This window comes from Littorina saxatilis, linkage group LG15 (genome assembly GCF_037325665.1).
Source record: "Littorina saxatilis isolate snail1 linkage group LG15, US_GU_Lsax_2.0, whole genome shotgun sequence".
NCBI classification, from domain to species: Eukaryota; Metazoa; Mollusca; class Gastropoda; order Littorinimorpha; family Littorinidae; genus Littorina; species Littorina saxatilis.
This window is the reverse complement of record NC_090259.1, coordinates 43,062,981-43,077,980: the sequence shown is the minus strand read 5'-3', so window position 1 is coordinate 43,077,980 and position 15,000 is coordinate 43,062,981. Positions and strand designations below refer to the sequence as shown.

At 40.7% G+C, this 15,000-nt stretch overlaps 1 protein-coding gene and 1 long non-coding RNA gene across 2 annotated transcripts in view; one reads left to right on the top strand and one right to left on the bottom strand.

The window, feature by feature from the left end:
* The window catches only part of LOC138949385 (uncharacterized), a 68,980-nt gene extending 63,570 nt beyond the window's left edge, over positions 1–5,410 (top strand). Inside the window, exon 2 of the long non-coding RNA XR_011450267.1 lies at positions 4,427–5,410. This is a non-coding gene — a long non-coding RNA (uncharacterized lncRNA). The remainder of the gene's footprint in view (positions 1–4,426) is intronic.
* A 309-nt stretch (positions 5,411–5,719) lies between these two features.
* Positions 5,720–15,000, bottom strand: part of LOC138949383 (uncharacterized) — a 24,894-nt gene continuing 15,613 nt past the window's right edge. Inside the window, exon 4 of the mRNA XM_070321194.1 lies at positions 5,720–7,775. Within this exon, the coding sequence (XP_070177295.1) occupies positions 7,548–7,775 (228 nt within the window). The 3' untranslated portion in view covers positions 5,720–7,547. The remainder of the gene's footprint in view (positions 7,776–15,000) is intronic.

Below are 15,000 nucleotides of genomic sequence, written 5' to 3'. Positions count from 1 at the left end.
TATTTAGTACCAGACTCCCCGATGAGTGAAGATACCACACGAGAAACATGCCACATTTATTTTGAAAATGTGCTTACCGTCGACCTTGGCAAGGGGCAAAACTCTGCACAGTCAACCTGTCGAAGCTCGATGAAGGTTTCGAATCGCAACTAACTAAGAGCACAGTCCTTTCTCCGAGTTTAAATGAGGTCTCTATGAAAGATCATCACTTTTTAGCTTAACGCTACACTGGAATTTACCAACAGAAATTAAAACAAGAGTTTGTGTGTGACGAAAGCACGACACACTTGAGACAGCCCACACAAAAGTAGATCTGACACAAACCTGACCACACAGTTACGCCTATCCAAATGCGCGTTGCAAAATGTGCGTTTTGAATCTTCTTTTTTTTTCTGGCGGTACTGACAATATCGTTATTGAAACAATCCCAGTGCACTAAGGGATTTATAGAGCAAATCTCGAAAATAATTATTGAACTCAGCGCTATGCGCTTCGTTCAATAATGAATTTTCTCGATTTGCTCTATAAATCCCTTAGTGCACTGGGATGTCTCAATAACTTAAATAATAATAAGGGTATTTATATGGCGCAAATCCCAATATAGTTCTAAGCGCCTTACAATCAAACTTTAATAACGTACACAATGCACAATTCAAATAAATCGATCGTTATCAAGTACCATTTTGCAGTAAAAGACTTAAATGTTAATAGTTAAAAAAAACAAAAAAAACGGAGACTATCAAGCAAACTGAGAAAAGAAACCACGGTCCCCAATAGCCATATGGGTCGAAGGGACGTTAAACACTACCGACCTACCGGCACGGTTGGCCTAGTGGTAAGGCGTCCGCCCCGTGATCGGGAGGTCGTGGGTTCGAACCCCGGCCGGGTCATACCTAAGACTTTAAAATTGGCAATCTAGTGGCTGCTCCGCCTGGCGTCTGGCATTATGGGGTTAGTGCTAGGACTGGTTGGTCCGGTGTCAGAATAATGTGACTGGGTGAGACATGAAGCCTGTGCTGCGACTTCTGTCTTGTGTGTGGCGCACGTTATATGTCAAAGCAGCTCCGCCCTGATATGGCCCTTCGTGGTCGGCTGGGCGTTAAGCAAACAAACAAACAAACAAACAAACAAACCGACCAACCAACCAACCAACCAACCAACCTCTCGGAAACAAAAGAAAGCGGTTGTAAAAAGGACCTACAGTAATGCAAAGTATGTGTCTGTGTCTGTGCCTGTATATAGCTTTAACATATGGGGTGAATGTGGGCGGCATTTCTCCACTCCATTCGTGGTTACCCCAGATGCTATCCATGTGGGGCCCAGATCGGCTAACTGGGCCCCAGAAGACATGTGCAAAATAACATGGGGCCGATATGGGGCTCACATGCGGTGCTGGTAGGTATTTCTCTATGGCTGTGTCTTCACGTGCCTGTGCCTGTATATGTGTCTGTGGCTGTGCCTGTATATGTGTCTGTGGCTGTGCCTGTATATGTGTCTGTGGCTGTGCCTGTATATGTGTCTGTGGCTGTGCCTGTATATGTGTCTGTGGCTGTGCCTGTATATGTGTCTGTGGCTGTGCCTGTATATGTGTCTGTGGCTGTGCCTGTATATGTGCCAGTATATGTGGGTTTGTCTTTATGGCTGTGTCTTCGCGTGTCTGTGGCTGTGCCTCTATATGTGCCTGTATATGTGGGTTTGTCTCTATGTCTGTGCCTGTATATGTGGGTTTGTCTCTATGGCTGTGTCTTCGCGTGTCTGTGTCTGTGCCTGTATATGTGTCTGTGTCTGTGTCTGTGGTGTATATGTGGGTTTGTCTCTATGTCTGTGTCTGTGCCTGTATATGTGGGTTTGTCTCTATGGCTGTGTCTTCGTGTGTCTGTGGCTGTGCCTCTATATGTGCCTGTATATGTGGGTTTGTCTCCATGGCTGTGTCTGTGTCTGTGCCTGTATATGTGGGTTTGTCTCTATGGCTGTGTCTGTGCCTGTATATGTGGGTATGTCTCCCTGGCTGTGTCTTCGCGTGCCTGTGTCTGTTTGTATGTTAGTGTCCGTGGCTACAGAAAGAGGCCAAAACAATGTGTCATCCATGGCGGTGTACATTGTTGATGGAACAGACTATTTTTACGAAAACTGTAATAACCAGTCGGTGTAATAAGCAAATAAATATGTACAGCAGGTATCTTTGTTTTCATCGTGCGTGTGTGTGTGTGTGTGTGTGTGTGTGTGTGTGTGTGTGTGTGTGTGTGTGTGTGTGTGTGTGTGTGTGTGTGAGGATATGTTTGTGTGTGTGTGTGGGACCCCTTCCACACACACACACACACACACACACACACAGCCTCACACACACACACACACACACACACACACACACACACGCACGCACGCACGCACGCACGCACGCACACACACACACACACACACACACACACACACACACACACACACACACACACACACACACACACACACACACACACACACACACACACAGCCTCACACACATAGAGGGGGGTGGAGAGAAACAATATTCGGCGTTGAATTTCCTGTTTACAATCTAATCAGGCACTGCTGATTACCTTTGATACAACAATTCCACTTGTTTTCAATACGACATAGAACTTGTAAGTCGGTCAGGTGGTCCATTCCGTCTTGAAAGCCGTGTGTTCGGATAATTTGATCCCAGTGAGGACATCACGCGCATACGCGCACGCGCGTGCATACACACAAACTGGCACATGCGCGCGCGCGCTCATACACATACACACACACACACACACGCACGCACGCACATACAAGTACATGCACACACACATATATGTGCACGCACGCACGTACGCACCTACGCTCGCACACACACACACACACACGCAAGCTCGCACGCACGCACGCACATACAAACAAGTACGCGCACACACACACACACACACGCACGCACGCACGCACGTACGCTCGCACACACACACACACACATGCCGCACACACGCACGCACGCACAGACACACATACACACACACAAACACACACTGATCATTACGTCTGTTTAATAACTCTTGGTTCTGCCATCAGCTCTTATCAGCATCTGCTCGTTGAGTACCTGCATGTATAATGAGTCACTTACTGAGCATTGTGAACTTCCAGGATAGACATCGTAATTGTCCCATCATTTGACCCACATGAAGTGGACATTAGTCCTTTAATACTGGTAAAGCCTGATATCAATTCGGCGAAGCTTACTTCACGAAGCCTGCTGCACGAAGCATTGACACTGAATTTTCGGTGAAAAGACTTTGCTAAGTCAGCTTAGGGCTGAGTTAAGAAAGACCTTAGGTGTAGTGGCAGCCACAAAGAGATATAATCGAGCTAGTTAGTTGCTTACTTATTTACTTAAATGCACCTACGTACTGTACTTGTTTGGTTAATAAATTGTCAGGATGGTGTTTGTAGTTACGTGTAGGTAAGTGTGAAGGTTGATGGCTAGAGAGTCAGTTTGTTAGTGTATTGCTAATGTTGAGTGTACTGTCGTTGTTGTTGTTGTTGTTGTTGATGTTGTTGTTGTTGTTGTTGTTGTGATATCTTAAGTGAGTGCGAATACATAAACTGCGACAATATCGTCTGAGGAGCAGAAGTTGTTCGGGGGGCAATAGACGAATTTCGAAAATAACTCTGTCGGGTTTGTATTAGCTGTGAAAGAGTGAATGCCCTTGATTTTTACTCGGACAACTATTGGAGGCGCCAATCACTAAGAGGGGTGTGTCGGAAACACGTCGACAGGAGCAAGTGTGACATTATTCGGCAGGTGAAATGCAAGGGTATCCACTCTTTCACAACGCATACAAATCCGACGGAGTTATTTCACGTTTAAGCTACACTGAAGGACCAACTCAATTGAGCCATCATTTTCACTCAATGGAGCCACCATTTTCACTCAATGGAGCCACCATTTTCACTCAATTGAGCCACCATTTTCACTCAATGGAGCCACCATTTTCACTCAATGGAGCCACCATTTTCACTCAATGGAGCCACCATTTTCACTCAATTGAGCCACCATTTTCACTCAATTGAGCCACCATTTTCACTCAATTGAGCCACCATTTTCACTCAATTGAGCCATCATTTTCACTCAATGGAGCCACCATTTTCACTCAATTGAGCCACCATTTTCACTCAATTGAGCCACCATTTTCACTCAATGGAGCCACCATTTTCACTCAATTGAGCCACCATTTTCACTCAATTGAGCCACCATTTTCACTCAATTGAGCCACCATTTTCACTCAATTGAGCCACCATTTTCACTCAATTGAGCCACCATTTTCACTCAATTGAGCCACCATTTTCACTCAATTGAGCCACCATTTTCACTCAATTGAGCCACCATTTTCACTCAATTGAGCCATCATTTTCAGTCAGTTCAAGGAGAGAGGGGCGGGGATGTAGCTCAGTTGGTAGCGCGCTGGATTTGTATTCAGTTGGCCGCTGTCAGCGTGAGTTCGATCCCAGGTTCGCCGGAAATCAGTTTATTTCACAGAGTCAACTTTGTGTGCAGACTCTCTTCGGTGTCCGAACCTCCCCCCGTGTACACTACATTGGGTGTGCACGTTAAAGATCCCACGATTGACAAAAGGGTCTTTCCTGACAAAATTGCTTAGGCCAAAAAAAAAAAATTGTCTGTTTCTGGTCACCCGACCGACCCTAAATTTCGGCGCCGACCCTAAACTTTTTTTTTCCAAACTCAAAAAAAGTTGGGGTTTTTTTGGTGGTAAAGGACAGGGTGAGAAAATGAACAACAAAAACGTGTGAAAACGAAAGTCCGCTGACGATTTGTTAATGTGTTGAGTGTCTTGTATAGTGAATCCAGTCTCTTTGCGCGATTTTTAAAGTTAGTTTTATTGGTCTACATTTGGGGTAAAAAAAAAATTAAAAAAAATAAAAATAAAAAAATCCCGACCTACCGACCCTATTTTTTTTAGCCATGTTACCAGAAACAGACAATTTTTTTTTTTTTGGCCTTAGGCACAGTTAATAATTGTCTACCTATACCCGTGTGACTTGGAATAATAGGCCGTGAAAGGTAAATATGCGCCGAAATGGCTGCAATCTACTGGCCGTATAAAATTTCATCTCACACGGCATCACTGCAGAGCGCCTAGAACTGTACCCACGGAATATGCGCGATATAAGACTCATTGATTGATTGATTGATAGAGCTGACTAATTCTAAGCCACTCGTTAACAGGTTGGTTGTACAAGTTGGTTGGTTTTTGGTTTTACATCGTTGTCCATTTAACCTGGGTATTCGGGACAGATCCAACTTTGTTTTCGTCCTTTGTTTACGTGGTCGTCTCCTTGTTTGAAACTATAATTGTGTATTTAGATTTTTCACAGTATAGTGAATAAGATTACATTTTTTAATTTTTTTTCACAGTTTGTTACTTCAAATCTTGTTAAAAACAAATCTCATAAAATGTTAACTTGAAAATCTTGTCCAGGGACTATGTGTAGGTACTGTAGCAAGCTTGTGATTGTCGTTCTTTAAAATGTCAACGAACAGATATCTTTAAATTAATTAACATAGCGCATTTGATTTTTGCAACTGGTCGTATACCATGAATACACACATGAATGTAAATATTGACGGTCTTTTACTTTCACAGGACACCTTTTCATTCTCTCGTTAAAACTTTTGAACACAAATGATTTGAACAAGGGAAATGTCTGTAAATGCAATCTCGTTTATTTCAACTCCACAACGACCGCATGGGTCTAAAAATAAAACAAGAGTAACTTCATTCACGTCCAAAGTCCAGTGATAAATACCGCAGACAGAAACATCTCGAACAATCGCTCATTATGGACACGTTGTGACGTAATTCACGCTACCACAAAGCCATCGCTCAAGATCTAATGACAAGTCCAATTATCGAAACCCGGCGCAGCCCAGGAAATAAACTGTCTCCGTAACAGCCTCCTGTGTGTGAAGCTGTTCTCCTGTGGTTGAAACAAACTACCTCTGTCCGTGTGCTTGGGTCACAGATACGTGTTCATTCTCGTGCGTGCTTCAGCCATCTTGGCAACTCGACATGATGAAGTACGGAAATTCGTGTCCGACGAGGGTCGGTAATACCGGATCAGTCCTGGATTCCGGACCTGTGTCGCTCTCGTTGATGAAGACACACTGGCGCCAATAATACTGGATCGGTCATGCATTCTGGACTTTAAGGAGACCGAATGAGCAAGAAGCCTGTGCTTGTTGAAGTTCCGTTGAAAGTTGAACGAGAAGTTGAATACAACAAGGCAGACTCTGATTCTGGATTTTTGCATTTCTTATATAGGTCGAACTCATGGACCTCTTCTCATAAGGGGGGACAAGTTTAATCAATTCAAAGGCGAATTTTGTTGGAAAAAAGGGCAATGTTTACGTACGTTAAGATTTCTTTAATCACGCTTAAAACCGTATACTAATGTATATAGGTTCATGGTTGTCGGTTTCGAAAAAGCATATTATAATAACGAAAACAGAAGAAAAACAATTCTGCAAAAAAACCAACACATAAATAAATTAATTATAAAAAATAATTAAAAAAAAAGAACGATAAGCAAGAGCAGACCTCTTGACACACGTTCTGGCAGATGACCTCAATCTGAGTATTCTAGGGTTTATCTTATTATTATAAAATTTGTCTTGCAAGTATATAATGCATTGAAACATGATCTTAAAAAGTATTTACGCACTAACAAATGGTCTGAAAAGAATTTCGCACGGACAACGTGTCTGATATAATAACATGTCTTCTAAAATTATGTATATACATACGCATACTTTCAGCAAAACCAGCACACCAATACAGGCAATTTTATGCGTCAACTAACACCGAAATGCTCGTGCATAATTCTTAATTAACAAATAAAAACAGGAAAACTGATATAATTTATAATAACAAGATAAAAAGTAAAAAACAGAAGAAAAAAAACCCAGCAAGCGAACGTACTGACGTCACAAGCCCTACTCAAAATGTTCATGTCTTCCTATTTTTAACACTTTGAGACAAAGAAAAGTCTTGCCCGACAAACGAAACGAAACAAAACAAAATGTGTACAGCAAAGATCGCAGTAAACACTCCAGATTAAATCAGTCTTAATGTCTCGGGGGGATTAAATCACTAAACACTAGAACCTCGACAGGGCCTCAAAGTTTAACCGGAGCGCGAGCGCCTTCCACGCCTTTTTCTTTATTCGTCGTTTTCAACCATTCAAGGTTATATCGCGACGGGGAAGGGGGGAGATGGGATAGAGGAAAGGGGGGAGATGGGATAGAGCCACTTGTCAATTGTTTCTTGTTCACAAAAGCACTAATAAAAAAATTGCTCCAGGGGCTTGCAACGTAGTACAATATATGACCTTACTGGGAGAATGCAAGTTTCCAGTACAAAGGACTTAACATTTCTTACATACTGCTTGACTAAAATCTTTACAAACATTGACTTTATTCTATACAAGAAACACTTAACAAAGGTAAAAGGAGAAACAGAACCGTTAGTCGCCTCTTACGCATCGGGAAAATGCTTTCCCGTCCCAACCAAAATGGGACTCGTCCAAACCCGCTGGGGGTGACTTCCACGCCTGCAAGTGTACTCCTCTGTGAGTGTGTTGTAGGGCGGGGAGGATCGGCAGGCCGTACCAGTGGGGCACTTGCAGGGGTATCCCGTGGTGTGGGTAGCTGTGTCTGTGGTCAGGCAGGTATCACGTCTCTTCCACCCGATGTTACACCTTCGCTGTTTTGGAAATAAAGGAATGAGTAAGTAATTGGATACATACGTGTGTGAGTGTGTGTGTGTGTGTGTGTGTGTGTGTGTGTGTGTGTGTGTGTGTGTGTGTGTGTACGTGTATGAGTGTGTGTGTGTGTGTGTGTGTGTGTGTGTGTGTTTGTGTGTTTAGAGCGATTTAGAGAAAACTACTGCACCGATTTTCATGAAACTTTACATTAGAGTTCCTGGGTATGATATATCCCCAGACGTTTTTTTCATTTTTTTTATAAATGTCTTTGATGACGTCATATCCGGCTTTTTGTGAAAGTTGAGGCTGCACTGTCACGCTCTCATTTTTCAACCAAATTGGTTGAAATTTTGGTCAAGCAATCTTTGACGAAGCCCGGACTATGGGATTACATTGCAGCTCCGAAGCTTAAGAATTAATTAATGAATTTGTTCCTTGAAGTTGTCATTAAAATAGAATTTTTGCAAACAGATTAAACAATTAATGATTGCATCGTATTCCTCATCAAATTCTGAATCTTAAAATATAAAACAAATGTCTGGTTTACTCTAAAAATGTGATCACAATTAAGAAAAATGTTAATTAGGTGCTGCGATTAAAATTTGTCAAATCGATCCAAAAATTATTCCATCGTAATCTTTACATTTTTCTGATTTCAAAAACATATGTGACCCTCCACCACAGAATAAGTCGCATGTCACCTTTGCATGATTTTCATATTTTCACATTTTCCTGAAAAGTGTTTCACGGTCTATCCAGTGGTGAAAAGGTGACCCTCACACTGTTACCACAGTCCCCCGGACTTATTAAAGGCACAGTAAGCATCCCGTAAACCATCACAGAGGTCCCCGAGCGTCTACATACAGTACAAGCATACTTCCATTTGGACGCTCACCGAACGGGAACATCCTGGCTGCATTCTGTCGAGCGTGAGAAATTTTCAAAGAATTTATTTTCGTGGACTTGGTCCTCTACAACAATGGCGCCTTGTTTTGGTGCTGGACGGCTGTTATGAATACTTAATACCGGAAATCACGCCCGGACAGTAAGCCTCCCGTAAACCATCACAGATACTGTTAGGCATTTACACACAGTACAAACACCCTTCCATTTGAACGCTCACAAAACGGGAACATCCTAGGTGCCCTACGTAAAGAGCGAGCAATTTTTAAAGAATTAATTTTGCAGATTGTCTCGAACACTTTTTGGACCCATCCTGAACTCAGGTCAAAAATGAGTTACTTCCCTTCGAGTCTCATTCTATCGATGTAAACTGGCGATAGCCGTGGATCGATGATTATCAGAATGTTTTTGGACCGTGGTGCGTCTTTGCGCTAGACCTAACTTTTAAAATCTAAATAATAAATTGACAGCTTGTTACAACATTCTTTAATCATAAAATAATTCTTTTTTCTTCAAGACAAGATCAGTACAATTCGAAGTTGTGAAAGTTTGAAAAAAGAAAAGCCCGGAAGCAGGGTCACGCAAGGGTCGTAGCAGACGACGGTTTATGCATATCGCCGTTCCTCTCAACATAGTCAAAAGCCATCGCTAGAGTTCTTGTGAACCACAGCCGTTTGTTTCGTGCATAAAAACGTGCTATTGTGGATTAGCTCACATCGAGTCGAATTCAAATGACTAACTGACGACTACATTGTGAACAAGTCGCGAAAGGCGAAAATACAACATTTAGTCAAGTAGCTGTCGAACTCACAGATTGAAACTGAACGCAATGCAATTGTTCAGCAAGACCGTATACTCGTAGCATCGTCAGTCCACCGCTCATGCTCATGGCAAAGGCAGTGAAATTGACAAGAAGAGCGGTTTAGTAGTTGCGCTGATAAGGATAGAACGCTTTTCTGTACCTCTCTTCGTTAAAACTTTCTGAGCGTGTTTTTAATCCAAACATATCATATCTATATGTTTTTGGAATCAGGAACTGACAAGGAATAAGATGAAACTTTTATATTGTTTTCGAAAATTTAATTTTAATAATAATTTTTATATTTTTAATTTTCAGAGCTTGTTTTTAATCCAAATATAACATATTTATATGTTTTTGGAATCAGAAAATGATGAAGAATAAGATGAACGTAAATTTGGATCGTTTTAGAAAAAAATAAAAACTTTTACAATTTTCAGATTTTTAATGACCAAAGTCATAATGTAATTTTTAAGCCACCAAGCTGAAATGCAATACCAAAATCCGGCCTTTGTTGAAGATTGCTTGGCCAAAATTTAAATCAATTTGATTGAAAAATGAGGGCGTGACAGTGCCGCCTCAACTTTTACAAAAAGCCGGATATGACGTCATCAAAGGTATTTATCAAAAAAAGGAAAAAAACGTTCGGGGATATCATTCTCAGGAACTCTCATGTCAAATTTCATAAAGATCGGTCCAGTAGTTTGGTCTGAATCGCTCTACACGCACGCACGCACGCACACACACACGCACACACATACACCACGACCCTCGTTTCGATTCCCCCTCTATGTTAAAACATTTAGTCAAAACTTGACTAAATGTAAAAAGGGAAACTGGATCACACGGGTTCACGATGGCTCAGGGGTAAGATAAACCACGCAAACATAAATTCTTTGAAAATTGTTCGCTCTTTACGGAGGGCACCTAGGATGTTTTCAATCGGTGAGTGTTTAAATGAAAGGGTGTTTGTACTGTGTATAAAAGTCTGACCGTATATGTGATGGTTTACGGGAGGCTTACTGTGCCTTTAAGCCCAGTGCAGAACCGCGCGAGGTGACATGCGACTCATTCCGTGGTTGAGGGTCACATATAGATTATAATATGTTTGTATTAAAAACAAGCTCCGAAAGTTAAAAATAATACAGAAAATCGGGCTTTCCTGCTTTGCGCAATACGCTACTGTGCTATACTGGCTTGTCCATTTCACTTCGTTTTGCACGTGAAAAGGGAGCGATTTCCTTGCCGCGGGCATTGAAGAATCTGTATTGTCTTGGTGAAAACAATGCAGTGCGTTCAGTTTCATTCTGTGAGTTTGACAGATTGACTAAATGTAATTTCGCCTCACGCGACTCGTTTTGCTTTGTCTCTTTAAACCTGTGCACGTGTGTGCAATGTTTATGTCTGACTGGTTTATTCTTTCTAATATATTTCTAAACTTTACTTTATCACGATGATGCCTTCGTGAGGGGATTAAAGAGGCCGTCACGACACCCCTATTGCCTCTGTATCTTTTCTTCCACTTGATCTATATTGGATATTTTAATAGATCTTTTTTAAATTCTTCTTCTTCTTCTTCTTCTTCATCTTGTTGTTGTTGTTGTTGTTGTTGTTGTTGTTGTTGTTGTTGTTGTTGTTGTTGTTGTTGTTCTTCTTCTTCTTCTTCTTCTTCTTCTTCTTCTTCTTCTTCTTCTTCTAGGTTCATGGGCTGAAACGCCCACGTACGCCCGTGTCTTTTGCATGAGTGGGTTTTTACGTGTATGGCCATTTGTACCTTGCCATACGCCGCTTTCAGGGGAAGCATGCTGGGTATTTTCTTGTTTCTATAACCCTCCGAACTCTGACATAGATTACAGGATCTTTTCTGTGCGCACATAGGCTTGCTTGTACACACGAAGGGGGATACGGCACTGGCAGGTTTGCACATAAGGTGACCCGGGAGATCGGACAAATCTTTCACCCTTAGCCCACCAGGCGCGGCCGAGATTCGAACACGCGACCTTCCTCATTGGAAGCCGGCGTCTTCTCCACTGAGCCCGTCAATATACTTAAGATACGAATATGATATCTACAATACAATATGATATCTACAATACAATATGATATCTACAATACAATACCCGCTATTACGAGCTAGTCGTGTCACAGAGAGTTTTCTTGCACACGAGACTGTAGATGTTTCACGACGGCTTTAGCCGGAGTGAAACAGCAGCAGTCGAGTGTGCAAGAAAACTCTCTGTCACACGACTAGCTCGTAATGGCGATTATGTCTCACAGCATAGGCATAGAAAGATATAAATGAGTTTTTGGGGACGAAATAACAGGCACAAAACCAGACTGACAACACAATTGCCTTTTCACACATACCGTACACACGCATGCGCGCAGAAGATAGATCCAATTCGTTTCGTGTCTTTTTCTGGTTGAATGCATTTAACAAAGTATCAACCAACGTTTCTGAATCTTTCAATGAAAAAAATAAACTTTTTTTGAACCAAACAGCACAAACCAACGAAAGCTAAACACACAAACACACGCGCGCACTAACACAGATTGAATGCAAAGCGCGAACGAACACGGAGAATTTTTGTAGGTCAGCTCGTGGGAAAGTCCACCCGAAATGTTCCACAGGGGAACTGGTTGTGTTTGGATTGTTCTTTTTCTCACAGTGATGTTGATGTTGTTTACAGTGCAGTTTTGAAAGAATATTTTCCGAATTTGGGGCACACTTTCGTCTTTCGGTTCGTTTATCTTGTCGAAGTAACATTCGAGTGTTTCTAAATCCAAACCTTCCATCACCGCTGGTGCAGATAGACCTGCCTGACTGTCTGCGTGCGTGTTAGAGCTGAAGACGAAGCCTCAATCGCCAAGGCGTCACCCATCTGTAGGTTCTGAGCATCGGATGTACGTTGATACGTGGTAAGATCCGCACGGAACTGTCTATGCAACTTTTGCTAGTCACAGGTGTAAGGTTCGATCTTTTCTTTGCAATTTCGTCCTCTGTGTACGTAGCAAAGCGTTTCACCATTTTCGGTTTTTGTTGCAGACGACGATAGTGAAAGTAGTACCTCTTGTTTTGTTTTGACCTTTCGTATTCATGTTTTTTTATTTTTTTTATTACTTAGTTAGTGGAAGAATCTTTTGTAATGTATGTTTGATGGTGTATGCTTTTAATTAAGCGTTGTTGACTATGAATGTAGATGTAAATGCTTGTATAACTGTGTTTTAATTTTAGTGTTATTTGTTGTTTTAGTGATTTTTCACAACCTATTTTATTCATGTTTTTATTATTTAGTTAGTGGAAGAATCTTTTGTAATGTATCTTTGATGGTGTATGCTTTTAATTAAGCGTTGTTGACTATGAATGTAGATGTAAATGCTTGTATAATTGTGTTTTAATTTTAAATGTGTCAAGCGCAAAGAGCATAATTGTAAAGTTATGATGTTGCGCTATATAAATGCTCATTTATTATTATTATTATTATTATTATTATTATTATTCAGGGTTCTTCATTGAAGCTTGGTAAAGGGACCGTGTCGTGTAAGTGGAAAGTTGACGAAGCTATTGAAAACAGAAACAAGTCGCGTAAGGCGAAAATACAATATTTAGTCAAGTAGCTGTCAAACTCACAGAATGAAACTGAACGCAATGCCATTTTTCAGCAAGACCGTATACTCGTAGCATCGTCAGTCCACCGCTCATGGCAAAGGCAGTGAAATTGACAAGAAGAGCGGGGTAGTAGTTGCACTAAGAAGGATAGCACGCTTTTCTGTACCTCTCTTTGTTTTAACTTTCTGAGCGTGTTTTTAATCCAAACATATCATATCTATATGTTTTTGGAATCAGGAACCAACAAGGAATAAGATGAAAGTGTTTTTAAATTGATTTGGACAATTTAATTTTGATAATAATTTTTATATATTTAATTTTCAGAGCTTGTTTTTAATCCGAATATAACATATTTATATGTTTTCGGAACCAGCAAATGATGGAGAATAAGATAAACGTAAATTTGGATCGTTTTATAAATTTCTATTTTTTTTTACAATTTTCAGATTTTTAATGACCAAAGTCATTAATTAATTTTTAAGCCACCAAGCTGAAATGCAATACCGAACCCCGGGCTTTGTCGAAGATTACTTGACCAAAATTTCAACCAATTTGGTTGAAAAATGAGGGCGTGACAGTGCCGCCTCAACTTTCACGAAAAGCCGGATATGACGTCATCAAAGACATTTATCAAAAAAATGAAAAAAACGTTCGGGGATTTCATACCCAGGAACTCTCATGTCAAATTTCATAAAGATCGGTCCAGTAGTTTGGTCTGAATCGCTCTACACACACACACACACACACACACACACACACACACACACACACACACACGCACATACACCACGACCCTCGTTTCGATTCCCCCTCGATGTTAAAATATTTAGTCAAAACTTGACTAAATATAATTAAATGAAGAAGAAAATGTGGCTTTCAGTTATATACAGGAGAACGGGGTTGGTGTTAATTCTTTTACCGTCAAACACTTAGTACACAGATAAAACGTGATTGACTGACCAAGGCCTGTTGGCACACTATTCAGAATGCACAACAAAATGTAACAACGCTTTGATACCCATTTTTCTACGTTCGTGACCACTTGAAATGAATACTGAAAACATAAGTGTTTAAGGTAGTAACTGAATGTATGTAAAGGTAAACAAATTCAGAAATAAATGCATAATCAAAATAATTGATTTCGGCATCAAAGCGTGTAACATACAATCTTGCACACGTTTGCTTAGTGGCAAAGAAGGAATGCGTGTGACATTACGATATCTACAACACAATATGATATCTACAATACAATATGATATCTACAACACAATATGATATCTACAATACAATATGATATCTACAACACAATATGATATCTACAATACAATATGATATCTACAACACAATATGATATCTACAATACAATATGATATCTACAATACAATATGATATCTATGTTCTGCGCGAACTTAGAATCCGGTTTCATTCTAGAATGGACCGGGTCCAGGTTGGAATTCTAACCCTGCGCAAGTACAGGGGTGCCATTCTAGAATGAAACCCTTGTTGCTGGTCCATTCTAGAATCGGCCGTGCGCAAGGTTGGAATTTGGGTCCAAGTTGGAATAGTCATTTCAGTTAGACTATCACACAACCAAAGCCACAAATGTGGATTTTCTGTTTGTTTTTGTTTTTTGTGTGTTTGATTGGGGTTTTTTTCTCGTTTTTTTTACACTTTACTCAAAGACATCGTGAATTGGGATTGTGATGTTCTGAAAGTGATTACGATTTTGAGAGACACTCAGCACTGATCGCTACGAACGGAAATTTCCGGACTGACAGTGTTTTGCCGATCTCGCTTGTAACTTTTAATCTTATTCATATACATGAAGTTGGTCTTCTGAATTGTGAAGATATAATGTCAACTTTTTTTTAAACCTGTGACAACAGCTCTATAACTCACTCTGTCCTTCTGT